This window comes from Oncorhynchus nerka, linkage group LG1, assembly GCF_034236695.1.
Source record: "Oncorhynchus nerka isolate Pitt River linkage group LG1, Oner_Uvic_2.0, whole genome shotgun sequence".
NCBI lineage: Eukaryota > Metazoa > Chordata > Actinopteri > Salmoniformes > Salmonidae > Oncorhynchus > Oncorhynchus nerka.
In genome coordinates, this window is record NC_088396.1 from 27,838,287 (window position 1) to 27,860,298 (window position 22,012).

Genomic DNA, 22,012 nt, shown 5'->3' on the forward strand with positions numbered 1-22,012 from the left:
CCTTGAAGCAATGTGTTGAAAAACAGATGGTAATATGCAAATTAGCGCATATTTAAGGACGGGTTGCCTCATTTGCATATATATATTTTTAAATAAATTAAACTTGTAATACAATAATGTCTTGTATTTATGTATACTTTCAACTGGTAAAGTTTCAGTCTGATGAGAGTAAAGAGAGAGAAAAAAATCCCTATTCGCCTGTGGTTCCCGAATTTAAGCCAATAGAAGGCAACACAACATTGTAGAAGGGCGTGGCGTGTTACTGGGGCGTAGTCGTGTTATTCTTCTATACAAGGAAGTTTACAGTTGCTAGTAAAGATTGTCGTACAGTAGCAAAATACGTGTGAGTACAGTTACAGCCACCTGTAACAGCTTATGTAAAGTTATCTTCACTGTAAGACAGCCACAGTAACGGACACCTACTTACGGTAAAACAGTTACATATTTTCTTTATAGGTTTGAATCTATAGCATTTTTCCAAAGATATTGATTTTACTGTGACTATTGTCGACAAGTGGGCTATTTTACACAACTGGTTATGCACTGATTTTAATTTCAGGTAGCTGACTGAACTTCACCCAAGTTCATCAGAAACTTCCTTCCCCATGGAGTGGAGTTTAGTCAGCTAGTTGCATAGCTGTCTACGACAGGGGCTTATTACTGTTTCGTTTTTATGTGCTCACATCCATGTATTTGTATACATTTGATTGATAGCCCACATGTATTAATTATCCAGGTAGCGAGAACACACATTTTCAACCTGACAAAAAGCTAAAATATCTGTTGTTACACTCGCACTTCCGCATCTGTAACAGTCCAAACATGTTATTTTTTTACCCCCACAGCCCTTGCGCTGCCACTTTCTCTCGGGAATCCACGTTGAAACCGGATGCAGTTTGATTGCCATCCTAAATTGAGGCCCAATTCACTAGATTTAGCTCGAGGGAGCGAGTGACTTTTGTCACTTGCGGGGTTGTTATGACCCACACTTCAATGCAAACTAGTCACATTGGTGGCGGTGAAGTGTCAAATGTGATCAACAAGGCTGCATTTTCGGCATGTCAGAAAAAAGTATGACGCTAGCTTATATACACACACTGAATTTAGCGTTGGCAAATTGGCTTAGTCTCGTAGTGAGCAGCATATAAAACGTTGCTCCCATTCATAAACATTTGTTTGCAATTCTGAAATGTATTGGAATAAATTACCAAACTATAAAACTAGCTAGCCAGCTCTAGGTAACTGTAGCGAGCTAGATACGTTAGCTTCCTAGGTACATTAATAGCTTTAGGTTAGTTGTTTTTAAGCTCAACTTCAAGATTTCCACCAATGACGTTGCATCTCTGATCATCACGCTCCCTTGCTTGGGCAAGGGGCATTTGAGGTACACTGATGTGACGATGTAAAACGTTTAGGGCCGAGGGTTGTTAAGCTGCGTTTCAACTCAGAAAAGTCACACCCTTGTCCATTTACCCTCGCCTTATGCCCTTGGGGGAATCCCCGTCACCATATTGGACGTCGGTCCAAACAAGGGAAGTGTACAATTATGTTCACTTCGGGCCTGAAACCCCCCATAATTTAATTCGCGTTGATTGTACATCCGCTAAGAAAAGTCAACCGAAACGTAAAACCTCAACGTCAACATACAAGTGTAAGTAAACAGGTTATAAATTGTGCTTCTAATGCACATGACGGCACAACCAGGTCTCATAAAAGTAATTATGTTTTTCTTTGGTTAGCTTATGGAAATTGTAGAAATAACACATTTTCCTTCAGAAGTTCCAGCTAGGCAGGATAACGTTAGCTAATTCATTTTCTAGCTATCATACAGTAGGCGTATATTAATAATTATATAGTTACTATAAGTAGACATGCAATCATAATTGACCGTAGAGCATATAAAGCATCTACAAGCTACCAGTGGCTGAAAACAATCATTGCGGAATGAACGAGTGACGAATTTCCGGTCAAGGGCGGTCCATTTAAAAATCATTCCTTCCTCCCTTGCCCTGCAAGTGTATACTCGTCAGACGTCATGGTACGTCATCAGAAGTGTCCACTTAGTTTGAGGGGATAAGGTTAGTCTGTTAAGTGTTTGGAATTTGAAATCAGGTGTGTGTGTGTTCAAACTGGTCTCAGAGCATTTCGTATTATTCTGTATGTACATCAAGAGACTCCACTTAGTATGTTATGTTTCGTATGGTATATATTAATTTGTTGATGTTCATCACCGATTTTGTATGATATGTTACGAACTGCAATTTGTATTATATGTTCCGATTTTCTAAAAACGTACAATATTTTACAAATTTGCAAAATGTATGATATGTTACGAATTCAAGCTAGGTGGCTAACATTAGGATTAAGGTTAGAGTTAAATTAAGGAGATGGGTTAGGGGAAGGATTAGTTTAAAGGGTTAATGGAGTGTCTTGGATTTACAGACAGAATAATATGAAATGCTCTGAGACCCGTCTGGTGTGTTTGATAAGACCATGTCATAAAGGTTTTTCTCTCCTTCAACAGCTATGGCTCTGTTTGACAACTGTTTTGTGGTTTTGGAGCTGAAGAATTTGCCTTATAAGGAGAAGAATAGGCTGAAGCTGGCAATAACAGAGAATGGGGGCAGCATTTCCTATGTGATCAATAAGCAGGTCAGGTGCACAGTAACACAAACCATTTTGAATTCATAGGCTAGATTCAAACATGTTGGTGATATTGATGATCTGTCTTTCTTGCTCTCTTTCTCTCTTGATATATCGCTCTCTTTCTGTCATCCCCACAGTGTACTCTCGTAGTGACGAGCAGTATGTCCAGTCTGAGCTCCAGTCGGGTGCGGAGCATGAAGAAGCATCAGACTCCAGTAGTAGGGGTGGAGTATGTGTCACTCTGCCTGGAGAAGGGAGTCCTGCTGCCTGTAGAGGACTACTGCCTGCCCCCCCCTCCCTCTACCTCTCTCATCCCACCCAGGCCTGCCTCTCCCTTGCCATCTCAGTCAGGTACAAGCCAAACCTTTCCCCTTTCAGTCAAATACAATCTTTCCCAAATTGAAATACGCTTTATTGGTGATTAAAATATACAATGTTACACAACAATGTTGCCAAAACAGTTGTCACGCAAGTAAATAGACTCAGTAATGAATAGATGCTTTATCTTTCTCATCTATGCTTTAACTAGAAGTAATCCCTAAGTAATAATACAACTCAGCTTCTTCATCACTGTCAGTTTCAGGCATCACCATTCTCTTTGCATGCAGGCTTTTACGTGTGTGTATTTCCAATGAAAAGCTTCTTGCACATTCAGCAAGCAGAGCAAGGGTTTGTCATCTTTGAGCATTCTCCTCTGACACAATCACAGTGGGTGGTGTCTCTCGCTCTGTTCCCAGCATGTTGACTCATTCACCCAGTGTGTTCTTTTGAGTTAATCAGTCAGGAGGCTGTTTTTTCCCTACAGTTGTCTTTAACTGACAAAGGCACTGTGTGCTCACTATGGGTGTGTTTCATCGCACTTTTCTGTGTTTGAAGAACGATGCCTTTTTTACAAAGGGGTTTATGTGTAATATATGGATGTTTTGAATATAATTGGAATTTGACATAGGGTGTGTTTGTGTGCGTGTTATGTGTGTTAGTGTTGAAGCGGACGAGCCAGCCGGCTGAAGTTCAGACCCAGACAGTGAATGCTGTAAATCAAGCCGAGAGGGCGGGGAATCAGGAGAGGACTTACCTGGGCAAATTCAGGTGTGTACCTTCTGTACCACTTACCTGTCAATCACTGCCTGACTAGATGTCATACTTTTCCTTCCTGACTTTAACCTGGTCATGGCCCCACATTCGATGACACAGGTCTTATACCAGAGTACTAACCAGTTGAATAACCTAGGTTATGTAATTGTTGTATGCAACTTATGTAATTGCCCTGCAATAATGTATGTATTTATTTATTTAACCTTTATTTAACTAGACAAGTCAGTTAAGAACAAATCCTTATTTACAATGACGGCCCACCCGTAGTGTAGTAACAAGCTACATGACTCGTTTGTGTTTCCTTTTTTTTTCTTTTAGAGTGTATACTGAAAGTGACAATGATCTACCAACATATCCAACACATTTCCAAGTGGCCAAATACTCCATTTTTGGAAAGGTAAGCCCACCCATAGGCAGTACAGTTTATTTATCTCACGTCAGCTTTACTTGTTGATCCTGTTGATTGACACACCTGTCTTTACTTTGGTTGTTGGTGTGTGTGTGTCAAATCAAATCAAATCCAATTTTATTTGTCACATACACATGGTTAGCAGATGTTAATGCGAGTGTAGCGAAATGCTTGTGCTTCTAGTTCCGACAATGCAGTGATAACCAACAAGTAATCTAACTAACAATTCTAAAACTACTGTCTTATACACAGTGTAAGGGGATAAAGAATATGTACATAAGGATATATGAGTGAGTGATGGTACAGAGCAGCATACAGTAGATGGTATCGAGTACAGTATATACATATGAGATGAGTATGTAGACAAAGTAAACAAAGTGGCATAGTTAAAGTGGCTAGTGATACATGTATTACATAAGGATGCAGTCGTTGATGTAGAGTACAGTATATACGTATGCATATGAGATGAATAATGTAGGGTAAGTAACATTATATAAGGTAGCATTGTTTAAAGTGGCTAGTGATATATTTACATCATTTCCCATCAATTCCCATTATTAAAGTGGCTGGAGTTGGGTCAGTGTCAATGACAGTGTGTTGGCAGCAGCCACTCAATGGTGGCTGTTTAACAGTCTGATAGCCTTGAGATAGAAGCTGTTTTTCAGTCTCTCAGTCCCAGCTTTGATGCACCTGTACTGACCTCGCCTTCTGGATGATAGCGGGGTGAACAGGCAGTGGTTCGGGTGGTTGATGTCCTTGATGATCTTTATGGCCTTCCTGTAACATCGGGTGGTGTAGGTGTCCTGGAGGGCAGGTAGTTTGCCCCCGGTGATGCGTTGTGCAGACCTCACTACCCTCTGGAGAGCCTTACGGTTGAGGCGGAGCAGTTGCCGTACCAGGCGGTGATACAGCCCGCCAGGATGCTCTCGATTGTGCATCTGTAGAAGTTTGTGAGTGCTTTTGGTGACAAGCCGAATTTCTTCAGCCTCCTGAGGTTGAAGAGGCGTTGCTGCGCCTTCTTCACGACGCTGTCAGTGTGAGTGGACCAATTCAGTTTGTCTGTGATGTGTATGCCGAGGAACTTAAAACTTGCTACCCTCTCCACTACTGTTCCATCGATGTGGATAGGGGGGTGTTCCCTCTGCTGTTTCCTGAAGTCCACAATCATCTCCTTAGTTTTGTTGACGTTGAGTGTGAGGTTATTTTCCTGACACCACACTCCGAGGGCCCTCACCTCCTCCCTGTAGGCCGTCTCGTCGTTGTTGGTAATCAAGCCTACCACTGTTGTGTCGTCCGCAAACTTGATGATTGAGTTGGAGGCGTGCGTGGCCACGCAGTCGTGGGTGAACAGGGAGTACAGGAGAGGGCTCAAAACCCCCCCCCCTGTGGGGCCCCCGTGTTGAGGATCAGCGGGGAGGAGATGTTGTTGCCTACCCTCACCACCTGGGGGCGGCCCGTCAGGAAGTCCAGTACCCAGTTGCACAGGGCGGGGTCGAGACCCAGGGTCTCGAGCTTGATGACGAGCTTGGAGGGTACTATGGTGTTGAATGCCGAGCTGTAGTCGATGAACAGCATTCTCACATAGGTATTCCTCTTGTCCAGGTGGGTTAGGGCAGTGTGCAGTGTGGTTGAGATTGCATCGTCTGTGGACCTATTTGGGCGGTAAGCAAATTGGAGTGGGTCTAGGGTGTCAGGTAGGGTGGAGGTGATATGGTCCTTGACTAGTCTCTCAAAGCACTTCATGATGACGGAAGTGAGTGCTACGGGGCGGTAGTCGTTTAGCTCAGTTACCTTAGCTTTCTTGGGAACAGGAACAATGGTGGCCCTCTTGAAGCATGTGGGAACAGCAGACTGGTATAGGGATTGATTGAATATGTCCGTAAACACACCGGCCAGCTGGTCTGCGCATGCTCTGAGGGCGCGGCTGGGGATGCCGTCTGGGCCTGCAGCCTTGCGAGGGTTAACACGTTTAAATGTCTTACTCACCTCGGCTGCAGTGAAGGAGAGACCGCATGTTTTCGTTGCAGGCCGTGTCAGTGGCACTGTATTGTCCTCAAAGCGGGCAAAAAGTTATTTAGTCTGCCTGGGAGCAAGACATCCTGGTCCGTGACTGGGCTGGGTTTCTTCTTGTAGTCCGTGATTGACTGTAGACCCTGCCACATGCCTCTTGTGTCTGAGCCATTGAATTGAGATTCCACTTTGTCTCTGTACTGACGCTTAGCTTGTTTAATAGCCTTGCGGAGGGAATAGCTGCATTGTTTATATTCGGACATGTTACCAGACACCTTGCCTGATTAAAAGCAGTGGTTCGCGCTTTCAGTTTCACGCGAATGCTGCCATCAATCCACGGTTTCTGGTTTGGGAATGTTTTTATCGTTGCTATGGGAACGACATCTTCGACGCACGTTCTAATAAACTCGCACACGAATCAGCGTATTCGTCAATATTTTCATCTGACGCAATACGAAACATGTCCCAGTCCACGTGATGGAAGCAGTCTTGGAGTGTGGAGTCAGCTTGGTCTGACCAGCGTTGGACAGACCTCAGCGTGGGAGCCTCTTGTTTAAGTTTCTGCCTGTAGGCAGGGATCAACAAAATGGAGTCGTGGTCAGCTTTTCCGAAAGGGGGCGGGGCAGGGCCTTATATGCGTCGCGGAAGTTAGAGTAACAATGATCCAAGGTTTTACCACCCCTGGTTGCGCAATCGATATGCTGATAAAATTTAGGGAGTCTTGTTTTCAGATTAGCTTTGTTAAAATCCCCAGCTACAATGAATGCAGCCTCCGGATAAATGGTTTCCAGTTTGCAAAGAGTTAAATAAAGTTCGTTCAGAGCCATCGATGTGTCTGCTTGGGGGGGATATATACGGCTGTGATTATAATCGAAGAGAATTCTCTTGGAAGATAATGCGGTCTACATTTGATTGTGAGGAATTCTAAATCAGGTGAACAGAAGGATTTGAGTTCCTGTATGTTTCCTTCATCACACCATGTCTCGTTAGTCATGAGGCATACGCCCCCGCCGCTCTTCTTACCAGAAAGATGTTTGTTTCTGTCCGCGCGATGCGTGGAGAAACCCGTTGGCTGCACCGCATCGGATAGCGTCTTCCCAGTAAGCCATGTTTCCGTGAAGCAGAGAACATTGCAGTCTCTGATGTCCCTCTGGAATGCTACCCTTGCTCGGATTTCATCAACCTTGTTGTCAAGAGACTGGACATTGGCAAGAAGAATGCTGGGGAGTGGTGCGCGATGTGCCCTTGTCCGGAGTCTGACCAGAAGACCGCTACGTTTCCCTCTTTTTCGGAGTCGTTTTCTTGGGTCGCTGCATGCGATCCATTCCGTTGTCCTGTTTGTAAGGTGTGTGTGTGTGTGTGTGTGTGTGTGTGTGGCAAGAAAAAGTATGTGAACCTGCATTTGTGCATAAATTGGTAATAAAATGTTATCTGATCTTCATCTAAGTCACAACAATAGGCAAACACTGTCTGCTTAAACTATTAACACACAAATAATTGTTCATGTTCTTATTGAGCACACTGTGTAAACATTCACAGTGCAGGTTGGAAAAAGTATGTGAACCCTTGGATTTATTAAAAGGTTGACCCTCTTTTTGCAGCAATAACCTCAACCAAACGTTTTCTGTAGTTGCGGATCAGACCTGCACAAAGGTCAGGAGGAATTTTGGACCATTTGTCTTTACAAAACTGTTTCAGTTCCACAATATTCTTGGGATGTCTGGTGTGAACTGCTCTTTTGAGGTCATGCTACAGCATCTCAGTCGGGTTGAGGCCCCGCGTGTCCCCAGGCCCCGCGTGTCCCCAGGCACCCTCATTTGTTGACTTCTGTGATCAAAAAAACCTTGGTTTCATGGATGTTAACATTAGAAGCCTCCTCCCTAAGTTTGTTTTATTCACTGCTTTAGCACACTCCGCCAACCCTGATGTCCTTGCTGTGTCTGAATCCTGGCTTACGAAGGCCACCAACAATTCTGAGATTTCCATACCCAGCTACAACATTTTCCGTCAAGATAGAACTGCCAAAGGGGGAGGATTTGCAATCTACTGCAGAGAGAGCCTGCAAAGATCTGTCATACTTTCCAGGTCTATACCCAAACAGTTTGAACTTCTAATTTTAAAAATTAACCTCTCCAGAAATAAGTCTCTCACTGTTGCCGCCTGCTATTGACCCCCCTCCGCTCCTAGCTGTGCCCTGGACACCATTTGTGAACTGATTGCCCCCCCCCCCATTTAGCTTCAGAGTTCGTTCTGTTAGGTGACCTAAACTGGGATATGCTTAACACCCCGGCAGTCATACAATCTAAGCTAGATGCCCTCAATCTCACACAAATCATCAAGGAACCCAACAGGTACAACCCTAAATCCGTAAACATGGGCACCCTCATAGACATTATCCTGACCAACTTGCCCTCCAAATACACCTCTGCTGTTTTCAATCAGGATCTCAGCGACCACTGCCTCTTTGCCTGTATCCGCTATGGGTCCGCGGTCAAACGACCAACCCTCATCACTGTCAAACGCTCCCTAAAACACTTCTGCGAGCAGGTCTTTCTAATCGACCTGGCCCGGGTATCCCGGAAGGATATTGACCTCATCCCGTCAGTCGAGGATGCCTGGTCATTCTTTAAAAGTAATTTCCTCACCATCTTAGATAAGCATGCCCCGTTCAAAAAATGTAGAACTAAGAACAGATACAGCCCTTGGTTCACTCCAGACCTGACTGCCCTCGACCAGCACAAAAACATCCTGTGGCGGACTGCAATAGCATCGAATAGTCCCCGCGATATGCAACTGTTCAGGGAAATCAGGAACTAATACACGCAGTCAGTCAGGAAAGCAAAGGCTAGCTTTTTGAAGCAGAAATTCGCATCCTGTAGCTCTAACTCCAAAAGTTTTGGGACACTGTAAAATCCATGGAGAACAAGAGGACCTCCTCCCAGCTGCCCACTGCACTGAGGCTAGGTAACACGGTCACCACTGATAAATCCATGATAATCGAACATTTCAATAAGCAATTCTCAAAGGCTGGCCATGCCTTCCTCCTGGCTACTCCAACCCCGGCCAACAGCTCCACCCCCCCCTCCCTCACAGCTACTCGCCCAAGCCTCCCCAGCTTCTCCTTCACCCAAATCCAGACAGCAGATGCTCTGAAAGAGCTACAAAACCTTGACCCGTACAAATCAGCTGGGCTAGAATATCTGGACCCTCTCTTTCTAAAACTATCCGCCGCCGCCATTGTTGCAACCCCTATTACCAACCTGTTCAACCTCTCTTTCGTATCGTCTGAGATCCCTAAAGATTGGTAAGCTGCCACGGTCATCCCCCTCTTCAAAGGGGGTGACACCCTAGAACCAAACTGTTACAGACCAAAATCCATCCTGCGCTGCATATCTAGTCTTCGAAAGCCAAGTTAATAAACAGATCATTGACCATTTCGATTTTGTTACCAAATCACCTTATACCACCCACCACTGCGACCTGTATGCTCTAGTCGGCTGGCCCTCGCTACATATTTGTCGCCAGACCCACTGGCTCCAGGTCATCTATAAGTCTATGCTAGGTAAAGCTCCGCCTTATCTCAGTTCACTGGTCATGATAACAACACCCACCCGTAGCACACGTTCCAGCAGGTGTATCTCACTGATCATCCCCAAAACCAACACCTCATTTGGCCGCCTTTCCATCCAGTTCTCTGCTGCCAGTGACTGGAACGAATTGCAAAAATTGCTGAAGTTGGAGACTTTTATTTCCCTCACCAACTTTAAACATTAACTATCTGAGCAGCTAACCGATTGCTGCAGCTGTACATAGTCCATCTGTAAATAGCCCACTCAATCTACCTACCTCATCCCAATACTGTTTTTATTTTGTTTACTTTTCTGCTCTTTTTCACCCCAGTATCTCTACTTGCACATCATCATCTGCTCATTTATCACTCCAGTGTTAATCTGCTAAATTGGAACTATTCGCTCCTATGGCCTATTATTGCCTACCTCATGCCTTTTGCACACACTGTATATAGACTTTCTTTTTTCTACTGTGTCATTGACTTGTTTATTGTGTTATTGGCTTGTTTATTGTTTACTCCATGTGTAACTCTGTTGTTGTCTGTGTCACACTGCTTTGCTTTATCTTGGCCAGGTCGCAGTTGCAAATGAGAACTTGTTCTCAACTATCCTACCTGGTTAAATAAAGGTGAAATAAAAAAAAATACATTCTCCAGCAAAATGTCTTAATAACCTTGGGAATAATTTTTCTGTTGACGATAGCAAGCTGTCCAGGCCTTGAGACAGCAAAGCAGCTCCAAACCATGATGCTCCCTCCACCATATTTTACAGTTGGGATGAGGTTTTGATGTTGGTGTGCTGAGCCTTTTTTTCTCCACACAGTGTTGTGTGTTCCTTCCAAACAACTCAACTGTAGATTCATCCGTCCACAGAATATTTTGCCAGTAGCGCTGTGGAACATCCAGGTGCTCTTTTGCGAACTTCAGATATGCAGCAATGGTTTTTTGGACAGCAGTGGCTTCTTCCTTGGTTTCCTCCCATGAACACCCTTCATGTTTAGTGTTTTACGTATTGAAGACTCGTCAACAGGGATGCTAGCATCTTCCATAGATTTCTGTAAATCTTTAGCTGACACTCTACGATTCTTCTTAACCTCATTGAGCATTCTGCTGTCATCTTTGCAGGATGGCCACTCCTAGGGTGAGTAGCAACAGTGCTGAAATTTATAGACAATTTGTCTTACCGTGGACTACCTTTTAGAGATACTTTTGTAACCCTTTCCAGCTTTATGCAAGGCAACAATTCTTAGATCTCTTTTGTTCGAGGCATGGTTCTACTCAGGCAATGCTATTTGTGAATAGCAAATGCACATTTTATAAATGTTTTTTATGGGGCAGGGCAGCTCTAACCAAAATCTCCAATCTCGTCTCATTGATTTGACTCCAGGTTAGTTGACTCCTGACTCCAATTAGCTTTTGAAGAAGTCATTAGCCTAGGGGTTGACATACTTTTTCCAACCTAAACTGTGAATGTTTAAATGATGTATTAAATACAGACAATACAAATACAATAATGTGTGGGTTATTAGTTTAAGCGCACTGTGTTTGTCTATTGTTGTGACTTAAAATGTTATCTGATCTTCATCTAAGTCAAATTTATGCAAAAATCCAGGTAATTCCAAAGGGTTCACATACTTTTCCTTGCCACTGTACGTATATAAATGTGTATGTATTTAAACTCAGCAAAAAAAAAAAAAAGTCCTCTCACTGTCAACTGTGTTTATTTTCAGCAAACTTAACGTGTAAATATTTGTATGAACATAACAAGATTCAACAACTAAGACATATAAACTGAACAAGTTCCACAGACATGTGACTAACAGAAATTGAATAATGTGTCCCTGAATAAAGGAGGGGTCAAATTCAAATGTAACAGTGCTGCATTAAGTACTGCAGTGCATCTCTTCCTCAAGGACTGCACCAGATTTGCCAGTTCTTGCCGTGAGATGTTACCCCACTCTTCCACCAAGGCACCTGCAAGTTCCCAGACATTTCTGGAGGGAATGGCCCTAGCCCTCACCCTCCGATCCAACAGGTCCCAGACGTGCTCAATGGGATTGAGATCCGGGCTCTTCGCTGGCCATGGCAGAACACTGACATTTCTGTGTCGCAGGAAATCACGCACAGAACGAGCAGTATGGCTGGTGGCATTGTCATGCTGGAGGGTCATGTCAGGATGAGCCTACAGGAAGGGTGCCATATGAGGGAGGAGGATGTCTTGGCTGTTACGCACAGCGCTGAGATTGCCTGCAATGACAACAAGCTCAGTCCAATGATGTGAAACACTGCCCCAGACCATGACAGACCGTCCACCTCCAAATCGATCCCGCTCCAGAGTACTCCTCCATGTAACACTCCTTCGACGATAAACGCGAATCCGACCATCACCCCTGGTGAGACAAAACCGCGACTCGTCAGCGAAGAGCACTTTTTGCCAGTCCTGTCTGGTCCACCATCTCCTGTCTGGTCCAGCGACGGTGGGTTTGTGCCCTTAGGCAACCTTGTTGCCGGTGATGTCTGGTGAAGACTTGCCTTTACAACAGGCCTACAAGCTCTCAGTCCAGCCTCTCTCAGCCTATTGCGGACAGTCTGAGCACTGATGGAGGGATTGTGCATTCCCGGTGTAACTCGGGCAGTTGTTGTTGCCATCCTGTAGCTGTCCCGCAGGTGTGATGCTCAGATGTACTGATCCTGTGCAGGTGTTGTTACATGTGGTCTGCCACTGCGAGGACGATCAGCTGTCCGTCCTGTCTCCCTGTAGCGCTGTCTTAGACGTCTCACAGTAAGGACATAGCAATTTATTGCCCTGGCCCCATCTGCAGTCCTCATGCCTCCTTGCAGCATGCCTAAGGCACATTCACACAGATGCCCAGGGTCCCTGCTCATCTTTCTTTTGGTGTTTTTCAGAGTCAGTAGAAAGGCCTCTTTAGTGTCCTAAGTTTTCATAACTGTGACCATAATTGCCTACCGTCTGTAAACTGTTTCTTAATTAACGACCAGTCCACAGCTGCATGTTCATTAATTATTTATGGTTCATTGAACAAGCATGGGAAACCGTGTTTAAACCCTTTACAATGAACATCTTTGAAGTTATTTGGATTTTTACAAATTATCTTTGATAGACAGGGTCCAGAAAATGGGACGTTTCTTTTTTTGCTGAGTTTATATATACACTGCTCAAAAAAATAAAGGGAACGCTAAAATAACACCTCCTAGATCTGAATGAATTAAATATTCTTATTAAATACTTTTTTTCTTTACATAGTTGAATGTGCTGACAACAAAATCACACAAATTATCAATGGATATCAAATTTATCAACCCATGGAGGTCTGGATTTGGAGTGATACTCAAAATTAAAGTGGAAAACCACACTACAGGCTGATCCAACTTTGATGTAATGTCCTTAAAACAAGTCTAAATGAGGCTCAGTAGTGTGTGTGGCCTCCACGTGCCTGTATGACCTCCCTACAACGCCTGGGCATGCTCCTGATGAGGTGGCGGATGGTCTCCTGAGGGATCTCCTCCCAGACCTGGACTAAAGAACCCGCCAACTCCTGGACAGTCTGTGGTGCAATGTGGCGTTGGTGGATGGAGCGAGACATGATGTCCCAGATGTGCTCAATTGGATTCAGGTCTGGGGAATGGGCGGGCCAGTCCATAGCATCAATGCCTTCCTCTTGCAGGAACTGCTGACACACTCCAGCCACATGAGGTCTAGCATTGTCTTGCATTAGGAGGAACCCAGGGCCAACCGCACCAGCATATGGTCTCACAAGGGGTCTGAGGATCTCATCTCGGTACCTAATGGCAGTCAGGCTACCTCTGGCAAGCACATGGAGGGCTGTGCGGCCCCCCAAAGAAATGCCACCCCACACACTGACTGACCCACCACCAAACCGGTCATGCTGGAGGATGTTGCAGGCAGCAGAACGTTCTCCACGGCGTCTCCAGACTCTGTCACGTCTGTCACGTGCTCAGTGTGAACCTGCTTTCATCTGTGAAGAGCACAGGGCGCCAGTTGCGAATTTGCCAACCTTGGTGTTCTCTGGCAAATGCCAAACGTCCTGCAAGCACAACCCCCACCTGTGGACATCGGGCCCTCATACCACCCTCATGGTGTCTGTTTCTGACCGTTTGAGCAGACACATGCCCATTTGTGGCCTGCTGGAGGTCATTTTGCAGGGCTCTGGAAGTGCTCCTCCTGCTCCTCCTTGCACAAAGGCAGAGGTAGCGGTCCTACTGCTGGGTTGTTGCCCTCCTACGGCCTCCTCCACGTCTCCTGATGTACTGGCCTGTCTCCTGGTAGCGCTTCCATGCTCTGGACACTACGCTGACAGACACAGCAAACCTTCCTGCCACAGCTCGCATTGATGTGCCATCCTGGATGAGCTGCACTACCTGAGCCACTTGTGTGGGTTGTAGACTCCGTCTCATGCTACCACTAGAGTAAAAGCACCGCCAGCATTCAAAAGTGACCAAAACATCAGCCAGGAAGCATAGGAACTGAGACGTGGTCTGTGGTTATCACCTGCAGAACCACTCCTTTATTGGGGGTGTCTTGCTAATTGCCTATAATTTCCACCTGTTGTCTATTCCATTTGCACAACAGCATGTGAAATTTATTGTCAATCAGTGTTGCTTCCTAAGTGGACAGTTTGATTTCACAGAACTGTGATTGACTTGGAGTTACATTGTGTTGTTTAAGTGTTCCCTTTATTTTTTTGAGCAGTGTTTATATAATATACAGTTGATGTCGGAAGTTTACATACACTTAGGTTGAAGTCATTGAAACCCGTTTTTCAACCACAAATTTCTTGTTATCAAACTATAGTTTTGGCAAGTCGGTTAGGACATCTACTTTGTGCATGACACAAGTCATTTTTCCAACAATTGTTTACAGACAGAATTGTGACACTTACTGTGTCACAATTCCAGTGGGTCAGAAGTTTACATACACTAAGTTGACTATGCCTTTAAACAGCTTGTAAAATTCCAGAAAATGATGTCATGGCTTTAGAATCTTCTGATAGGCTAAGTGACATCATTTGAGTCAATTGGAGGTGTACCTGTGGATGTATTTCAAGGCCTACCTTCAAACTCAGTGCCTCTTTGCTTGACATCAAGGGAAAATCAAAAGAAATCAGCCAAGACCTCAGAAAAATAATTGTAGACCTCCACAAGTCTGGTTCATCCTTGGGAGCAATTTCCAAATGCCTGAAGGTACCACGTTCATCTGTTCAAACAATAGTATGCAAGTATAAACACCATGGGACCACTCATCCATCATACTGCTCAGGAAGGAGACGTGTTCTGTCTCCTAGAGATGAACGTACTTTGGTGCGAAAAGTGCAAATCAATCCCAGAACAACAGCAAAGGACCTTGTGAAGATGCTGGAGGAAACAGGTACAAACGTATCTATATCCACAGTAAAACGAGTCCTATATGGACTTAACCTGAAAGGCCGCCATAAAAAAGCCAGACTACGGTTTGCAATTGCACATGGGGACAAAGATTGTACCTTTTGGAGAAATGTCCTCTGGTCTAATGAAACAAAATAGAACTGTTTGGCCATAATGATCGTTGTTATGTTTGGAGAAAAAGGGGGAGGATTGCAAGCCGAAGAACACCATCCCAACCGTGAAGCACGGGTGTGGCAGCATCATGTTGTAGGGGTGCTTTGCTGCAGGAGGGACTGGGGCACGTCACAAAATAGATGGCATCATGAGAACGGAAAATTATGTGGACATATTGAAGCAAAATCTCAAGACATCCGTCAGGAAGTTGAAGCTTGGAGGCAAATGGGTCTTCCAAATGGACAATGACCCCAAGCATACTTCCAAAGTTGTGACAAAATGGCTTAAGGACAACAAAGTCAAGGTATTGGAGTGGCCATTACAAAGCCCTGACCTGAATCCTATAGACAATTTGTGGGCAGAACTGAAAAAGTGTGTGCGAGCAAGGAGGCCTACAAACCTGACTCAGTTACACCAGCTCTGTCAGGAGGAAAGGGCCAAAATTCACCCAACTTATTGTGGGAAGGTTGTGGAAGTTTACCTGAAACTTTTGACCCAAGTTAAACAATTTAATGGCAATGCTACCAAATACTAATTGAGTGTATGTAAACTTCTGACCCACTGGAAATGTGATGAAAGAAATCAAAGCTGAAAGAAATCATTCTCTCTACAATTATTCTGACATTTCATATTCTTAAAATAAAGTGGTGATCCTAACTGACCTAAGACGGGGAATTTTTACTTTGATTAAATGTCAGGAATTGTGAAACTGAGTTGAAATGTATTTGGCTTAGGTGTATGTAAACTTCTGACTTCAACTGTATATACACATATACATACACATTATATATGTGTATCATACTATGCAGTGTGTGTACCTATGTGTTTTCCAGGCTAACAGCAGCACATGGTCGGTGTTGGAGCTGCAGAGTGGCAGCGCAGAGGGGGGACAGCAGCAGTACCGTGTGGTGAGGTACTGGAGAGAGGACCATGGTGCTAAGGTGAGCTCATGTCTTTGGTCACTGATTCACAGGATCCATGGATTCTTGGCTAGTTATTATGTCGTTAGGATGAACTATCCCTACTATCCCTATTTGGGTGGACTATCCCTACTCCCTGTTTGGTCTGCTGTCTTGTCTGTCAGTCAGCAGCTGTGCAGGACAAGCAGGTGTTCCTCTCCATGTCAGAGGAGGCTGTGGAGGTCTACCAGACTCTCAGGAAGGAGCTGCAGGTCAGAGGACTCACACTGAGGACCACCCTCCCTCCAGAGGCTCCGGATCTGGGCTCTGCCAGCCTGCAGCAGGTCAGACACCCCCCCTTATGTATAGACACATAGTTTCTTAAAAATACAGACAGACACAACATATTATATCAGATTTGCCCCTTTTTACCCATCACCTGAGAAATATTCTAATAGATGTTGGCACTCCACTGTAAGATTTGGATTCTATGTGATTCTGTACAGCAATACAGTAATCAATGCTGTGGGTGCCAGTCAGGGGTTGATTGACATGTCTTGTATGTTTGACAGCTGCTGTTGGAGGAGAAGCTGAGTTGCAGCAGCCTATCACAGGAAGTGGGCGTGTTCGTGGAGCTGCTCTGGGCAGAGGCTCTTGGTTGTCTGGACAACGTCCTCAAGGTTCCAATCACCAGCCTCAGTCTCAATGACGTAAGTGAGCTGTGGTTGGCTCGCAGTGTTCATGATGCATACTGTATTAGTCTGTCTGTCTGTTGGTCTCTGAGTACTTGTGCTCATTAAAGCTGTATCATTGTTGTGTAGGTGAGCAGGGCTGAGGGGCTGCTGCTACAGGTCCAGAGGAAGCTGAGGGCGAGACAGGGGGAAGGGCCAGACACTGAGGTGGCTTCTCTAATGGAGGAGGTCTACACCCTCCTGCCACACAAAACTGATCTGTCCCATCTCCCTCTCCACACTAAACTCATCTCATCGCAACTGGACCTCTGCCAGGTAACACACAACACTGTTATTTTTATCAGAATGAACACAGTTTAAATGACCTGGGATCCAGTCCCACCCCAACCACTTATTGACTTTCTCCCCTCTACATATATATAGTCCTAGCCCATATTGTGTGTGTGTGTGTCTATATATATATATATCTCACACAATTAAATGAACACTAACATGGATCTTTGTTGTAGTTGATCAGAGACGTGCTGAATGTGAGCGAGGCAACACTGAGAAGCCCCATCCCTTCTTGTCTGGGGAAGTACCGCGCCCTGAGGTGTAGCATTGAAAGAGTTCCCCCTGGTCCTGAATTTCTGTATGTCACCGAACTTCTACAAGACAGGTACTGACCCACTCAAACAGGGCCTAAAATGTACTTTTTGGTCCACCAGCCACTGTGGCAGGTAGATGAACAAATCTTTCAGTCACATCCATAATTACATTTTTTTAAAACATCAAAAACAGATTGTGGGGGTTCGTTTCCTTGTCATTATGACAATATCTTTAATTAAATCATTAAAAATCCTTTATAAATGCAATTGCAGACAGAAGTTGACAACAGGAACATAACGCATGTTTCCGAGTAAGTTCTGCATCAAAGAAAAGGTTTTTATTTTATTAAACCCGAAGTCCAGCCCTAGTGATGTCACTGCCTACGTCATTATCTTCTACTTATGAGACCAAAACCATGTCTACGCAACACAAAAACTCTTGTTTATATAGCTATCTAAAAGCTTAGCAGTAAATGTCCAAGTTGATTTATAGTGGAATGTCTGACTAATCTCTTACACTCCCCTGCAGAGTTCTTTCTTCACAGTCACACATTTCTCAGACAGTTTCTTCATAATAGGCAGAGAGACTAGAAAATTACTGTGGAACCATATGAAACCTCATAATGTATATATATTAATAATGGTAATCTGTAGTCAAGGACCCTATAAATGTAAGGAGGGAGGGGTCTTATAACTCCTCCCCTTCTATTAATACAACATAAGCATGAACAATTATTATAATACATCAAACATTTGGTACAGCCCCTATCATGTCCCTTAGGTGAACCTCTTTCAAGATGACCATGCTTTGTAATGTTTCTATAGCAAAAAATGTATTGGTAAGAAGCTATGTGGTATATTGCTCAATTTCATTACATTTTTTTGTGACCTGAGTCAAAATTTTCAGCTGCCCTTTTAAGAGAGGGAGGTTACTGTGGTAATGGGGCCACTCGAGTCATGACGTGTGTGTGTGTGTGTGTGTGTGGGGATCTGACTAGGGCATCTCTTCGCTATCAGTTGAAGCAGCAGAGTCAAACTAACATTGAAAAACAACCCAGCTTGTGAACAAAACAATGTAAATAGCCAAGAAACATGAGGACAAAGTCTAACTTTGTAAACTTTTGAGTAAATTAGACCAACTTTTATGCGTGTGCGCAGCGCCTCCAACAATGTATCTATCAGCACTTCACTCAGTGCGCACAGCTCCCCTGCCAGGCAGTTTTGCTGCGTGAGGTAGAATATAGGATTCCTATTTCTGCAATTAGCAGTTATGAAACCAATCTGCAGAAATACTTTGAAAAAAGCTACTGAAGCATTTTTCTATCCCAACTCGCGCATGTGCTCATACTTGACTTTTTACTTTCTATTTGCGGATGTAATGCTCGGATTGTAGAGCCCTGCAAATTGACCACCCGCCAACGTGGCTGGTGAAATTGACATTCTTACACACCAGTACCTAAATCTATCCATGGGTGGCAGGTGTTCATTTTATGCCCCACACTCCAGTGTGTGTGTGCGTGCTTGTGTGTTTAACTCTCCATCTCTCTCCTACAGACAGGTGCAGATCTTGCAGGTGCTGAGAGTAAACAGAGGGGTAGAGCTACAGATGTTTAGGGAGGAGCTGGGGAATGTTAAGCCCCTCCTCCACTCCTCCAGCCCCAGCAGCTTTGTGGGGATCCTGTCTCGGTGAGCACACACACGCACACCAATGATTGACATATTGTACATGACTGATGTGATATGTTGCCAATTCTCTGTCTATAGGGGTCTGTTGCTGCCCAGAGTTGGAGTGGAGCATCATGGGATTGAGAGAACAGACATTGGGAACTTGGGCGGTGGCATCTACTTCAGTGATGCAATCAGGTCAGTCGACAACATTATATGCCAAATAAATTATATTGAAACAATGCAAATATATTCTGTTTGTATATGAACAGCACTAGTTTGAAATAATGTAATATATTCTCTGTTTATCAGCAGCAGTATGAAATAATGTAATATACTCTCTGTTTATCAGCAGCAGTATGAAATAATGTAATATACTCTCTGTTTATCAGCAGCAGTATGAAATAATGTAATATACTCTCTGTGTGTATCCTCAGTACCAGTTTGAAGTACTCTAAGCCCAGTGTGACGGACGGCAGTCGGCTGCTGCTGGTGTGTGACGTGGCGTTGGGGCGCTGTACTGACCTCCAGAAGAGGGACAGCAGCCTGACTCACTCCCCTGAGGGATACCACAGTGTACACGGGGTTCGCCACACCCCCAAGAAACCCTCAGAGTTTGACGTAACCCTTTAAAAAAAATCTCTACCTGCGTTTGTTCAGTGCTAATGCTGACATTGTAATGTTCAGATTGTGTGCGTGCGGTTCCCTACGTGTTTGTGTTTCTGATATGTGTGTGTATTCCAGGATGATGAGTATGTGGTGTACAGCCCGGAGCAGGTGAGGCTGCAGTATGTGGTACAGTTCAGACTGGAGGAGGACCAGCTGAAGAACTTCCAGCCCACCATAGATACTTCTTCTACCGAGCTTCCGCTTCCTGTCTCTCCGTCTGACCTCTGTAAGAACTCAGTTCAATTAAATACATCTTTATTGTAAACTTACAACCAAACTCTATAATATACTCTATACGTAAAGCTGACCCAATAGAAACAGTAACAAAGCATTCTCTCCAACCCTGTTTTGGTAAAAAGCTGATGGATGGGGCTGGATAAATGTAACCCTCAAAAGTATAGATTTAACCATGTTTTGAGGTTATACATATAATTAATTTATATGTCCAAAAATGGATGTAACAACTGCTGATGGCCCCTTTTTTTAAATGCAAAAAAATAGACAAGACTTAAAATAAGTACATTTGCTTGCGGCTGTTATTGATGACCTGTGTGTAGTGTCCTGTGGTGAGGCTGAGGAGGATGTTGGGAGCTGTAAGAACCCTCTAGAGGAGGTGACTGCAGGCCTGTTGGACTGCTCTGGACAACCACTCCCCCTACAGGCCGTTCATGTCAGGGCCAGGCTGATGGATCTGCTCTCCCAGGTACGACTGGACTGGACAAGATTAGTCCATTTCAGTCCAGTCTAAACTCGACTATACTGGACTGTACCATACTTGACTGGACATCAGTCCTTAAGTAACAGGCCTCTCTCCTATTGGCTACCAGGTCATCATCTTCCAGACATACACCAATCAGAGCACCGCCCCCATCGAAGCCAAGTACGTCTTCCCATTGGATGATTCTGCTGCTGTGTGTGGTTTTGAGGCCTTCATCAATGGGAAACATGTAATGGGACAGGTAATTCACCCTCACCCTCTCAGCAGCACATGGTGATCAGTTATGCATGTGTAGTATTGTGTTGTGAGCTGTTGTGTTGTTTCCCAGGTGAAGGAGAAGCAGCAGGCGCGTAAAGAGTATAAACAGGCCATAGAGAGAGGCCATGGAGCTTACCTAATGGACCAGGATGCACCTGTAAGTCTCTCCATACCTCCTTACCTCTCTGCAGACACACTTTGTCACTTTACATTGAACAGGAAATAGAATGTGTCAAACGTGAACATGCTCTCTTTAGTACAGACAGTGTGTCATATGTTGAACTCTCAGATTATTATTTTAAATCAGATAATGATGATCCTATGGTTGAAATAATCTGTGGTTTCAGTCTTATCATGTCTTGCGACATGACGGTGATGTCATCTTTGCGTGCCCTCAGGATGTTTTCACCATCAGCGTTGGGAACCTGCCTGCCGGTGCCACCGTCCTTATCAAAGTTACCTTTGTCACCGAGCTGGTCGTCATGGAGGGCTTGATCAACTTCTCATTGCCCGGTAGTGTGGCGCCATGGCAACAGAGCTCAGCGCTCAACCAGAGGACTCAGGTAGGAGGGACTAGATTGATTGATTTTATATGTTATTAATGATGCGTTTAGGTTTGCGTCATGTGTGTGCCATTGTGTGTGTCTGTAGGTGACTTTGGAAAAGGTGTGTGTGACCAACCTGGATTCCCAAGGGTGAGTGTTCCTCTTAACCAGCTCTGTAGATGGATGGGTACACCATTCCTGTAATCCTTATCATTAGTTCTGATATTCCCTAATAATCCCTTGTCCTCATATTGACCTGTAGTGTCTGTCTCTCCTCGTTCTGACCTGTAGTGTCTCTCTCTCCTCATACTGACCTGTAGTGTGTGTCTGTCTCTCTCCTCATACTGACCTGTAGTGTGTGTCTGTCTCTCTCCTCATACTGACCTGTAGTGTGTGTCTGTCTCTCTCCTCATACTGACCTGTAGTGTGTGTCTGTCTCTCTCCTCATACTGACCTGTAGTGTGTGTCTGTCTCTCTCTCCTCATACTCAAATCAAATCAAATCACATTACATTTTACATTTTACATTTATTTGTCACATACACATGGTTAGCAGATGTTAATGCGAGTGTAGCGAAATGCTTGTGCTTCTAGTTCCGACAATGCAGTAATAACCAACAAGTAATCTAACTAACAATTCCAAAACTACTGTCTTATGCACAGTGTAAGGGGATA

At 44.4% G+C, this 22,012-nt stretch overlaps 1 protein-coding gene across 2 annotated transcripts in view; it reads left to right on the forward strand.

Annotated features, from left to right (window-relative positions):
• Positions 1 to 286: 286 nt before the first annotated feature.
• Positions 287 to 22,012, forward strand: part of parp4 (poly (ADP-ribose) polymerase family, member 4) — a 29,946-nt gene continuing 8,220 nt past the window's right edge. Inside the window, exons 1-19 of one of the 2 annotated variants that reach the window (XM_029658509.2) lie at positions 287 to 428; positions 2,525 to 2,652; positions 2,784 to 2,997; positions 3,627 to 3,735; positions 4,060 to 4,138; positions 16,139 to 16,246; positions 16,390 to 16,548; positions 16,777 to 16,914; positions 17,026 to 17,211; positions 17,406 to 17,554; positions 19,038 to 19,169; positions 19,248 to 19,346; positions 19,586 to 19,769; positions 19,893 to 20,043; positions 20,375 to 20,520; positions 20,645 to 20,776; positions 20,864 to 20,950; positions 21,192 to 21,356; positions 21,445 to 21,488. In XM_029658509.2, the coding sequence (XP_029514369.1) occupies positions 2,527 to 2,652; positions 2,784 to 2,997; positions 3,627 to 3,735; positions 4,060 to 4,138; positions 16,139 to 16,246; positions 16,390 to 16,548; positions 16,777 to 16,914; positions 17,026 to 17,211; positions 17,406 to 17,554; positions 19,038 to 19,169; positions 19,248 to 19,346; positions 19,586 to 19,769; positions 19,893 to 20,043; positions 20,375 to 20,520; positions 20,645 to 20,776; positions 20,864 to 20,950; positions 21,192 to 21,356; positions 21,445 to 21,488 (2,408 nt within the window). In that variant the 5' untranslated portion in view covers positions 287 to 428; positions 2,525 to 2,526. The remainder of the gene's footprint in view (positions 429 to 2,524; positions 2,653 to 2,783; positions 2,998 to 3,626; positions 3,736 to 4,059; positions 4,139 to 16,138; positions 16,247 to 16,389; positions 16,549 to 16,776; positions 16,915 to 17,025; positions 17,212 to 17,405; positions 17,555 to 19,037; positions 19,170 to 19,247; positions 19,347 to 19,585; positions 19,770 to 19,892; positions 20,044 to 20,374; positions 20,521 to 20,644; positions 20,777 to 20,863; positions 20,951 to 21,191; positions 21,357 to 21,444; positions 21,489 to 22,012) is intronic. The other variant, XM_065017731.1, reaches the window with a different exon arrangement.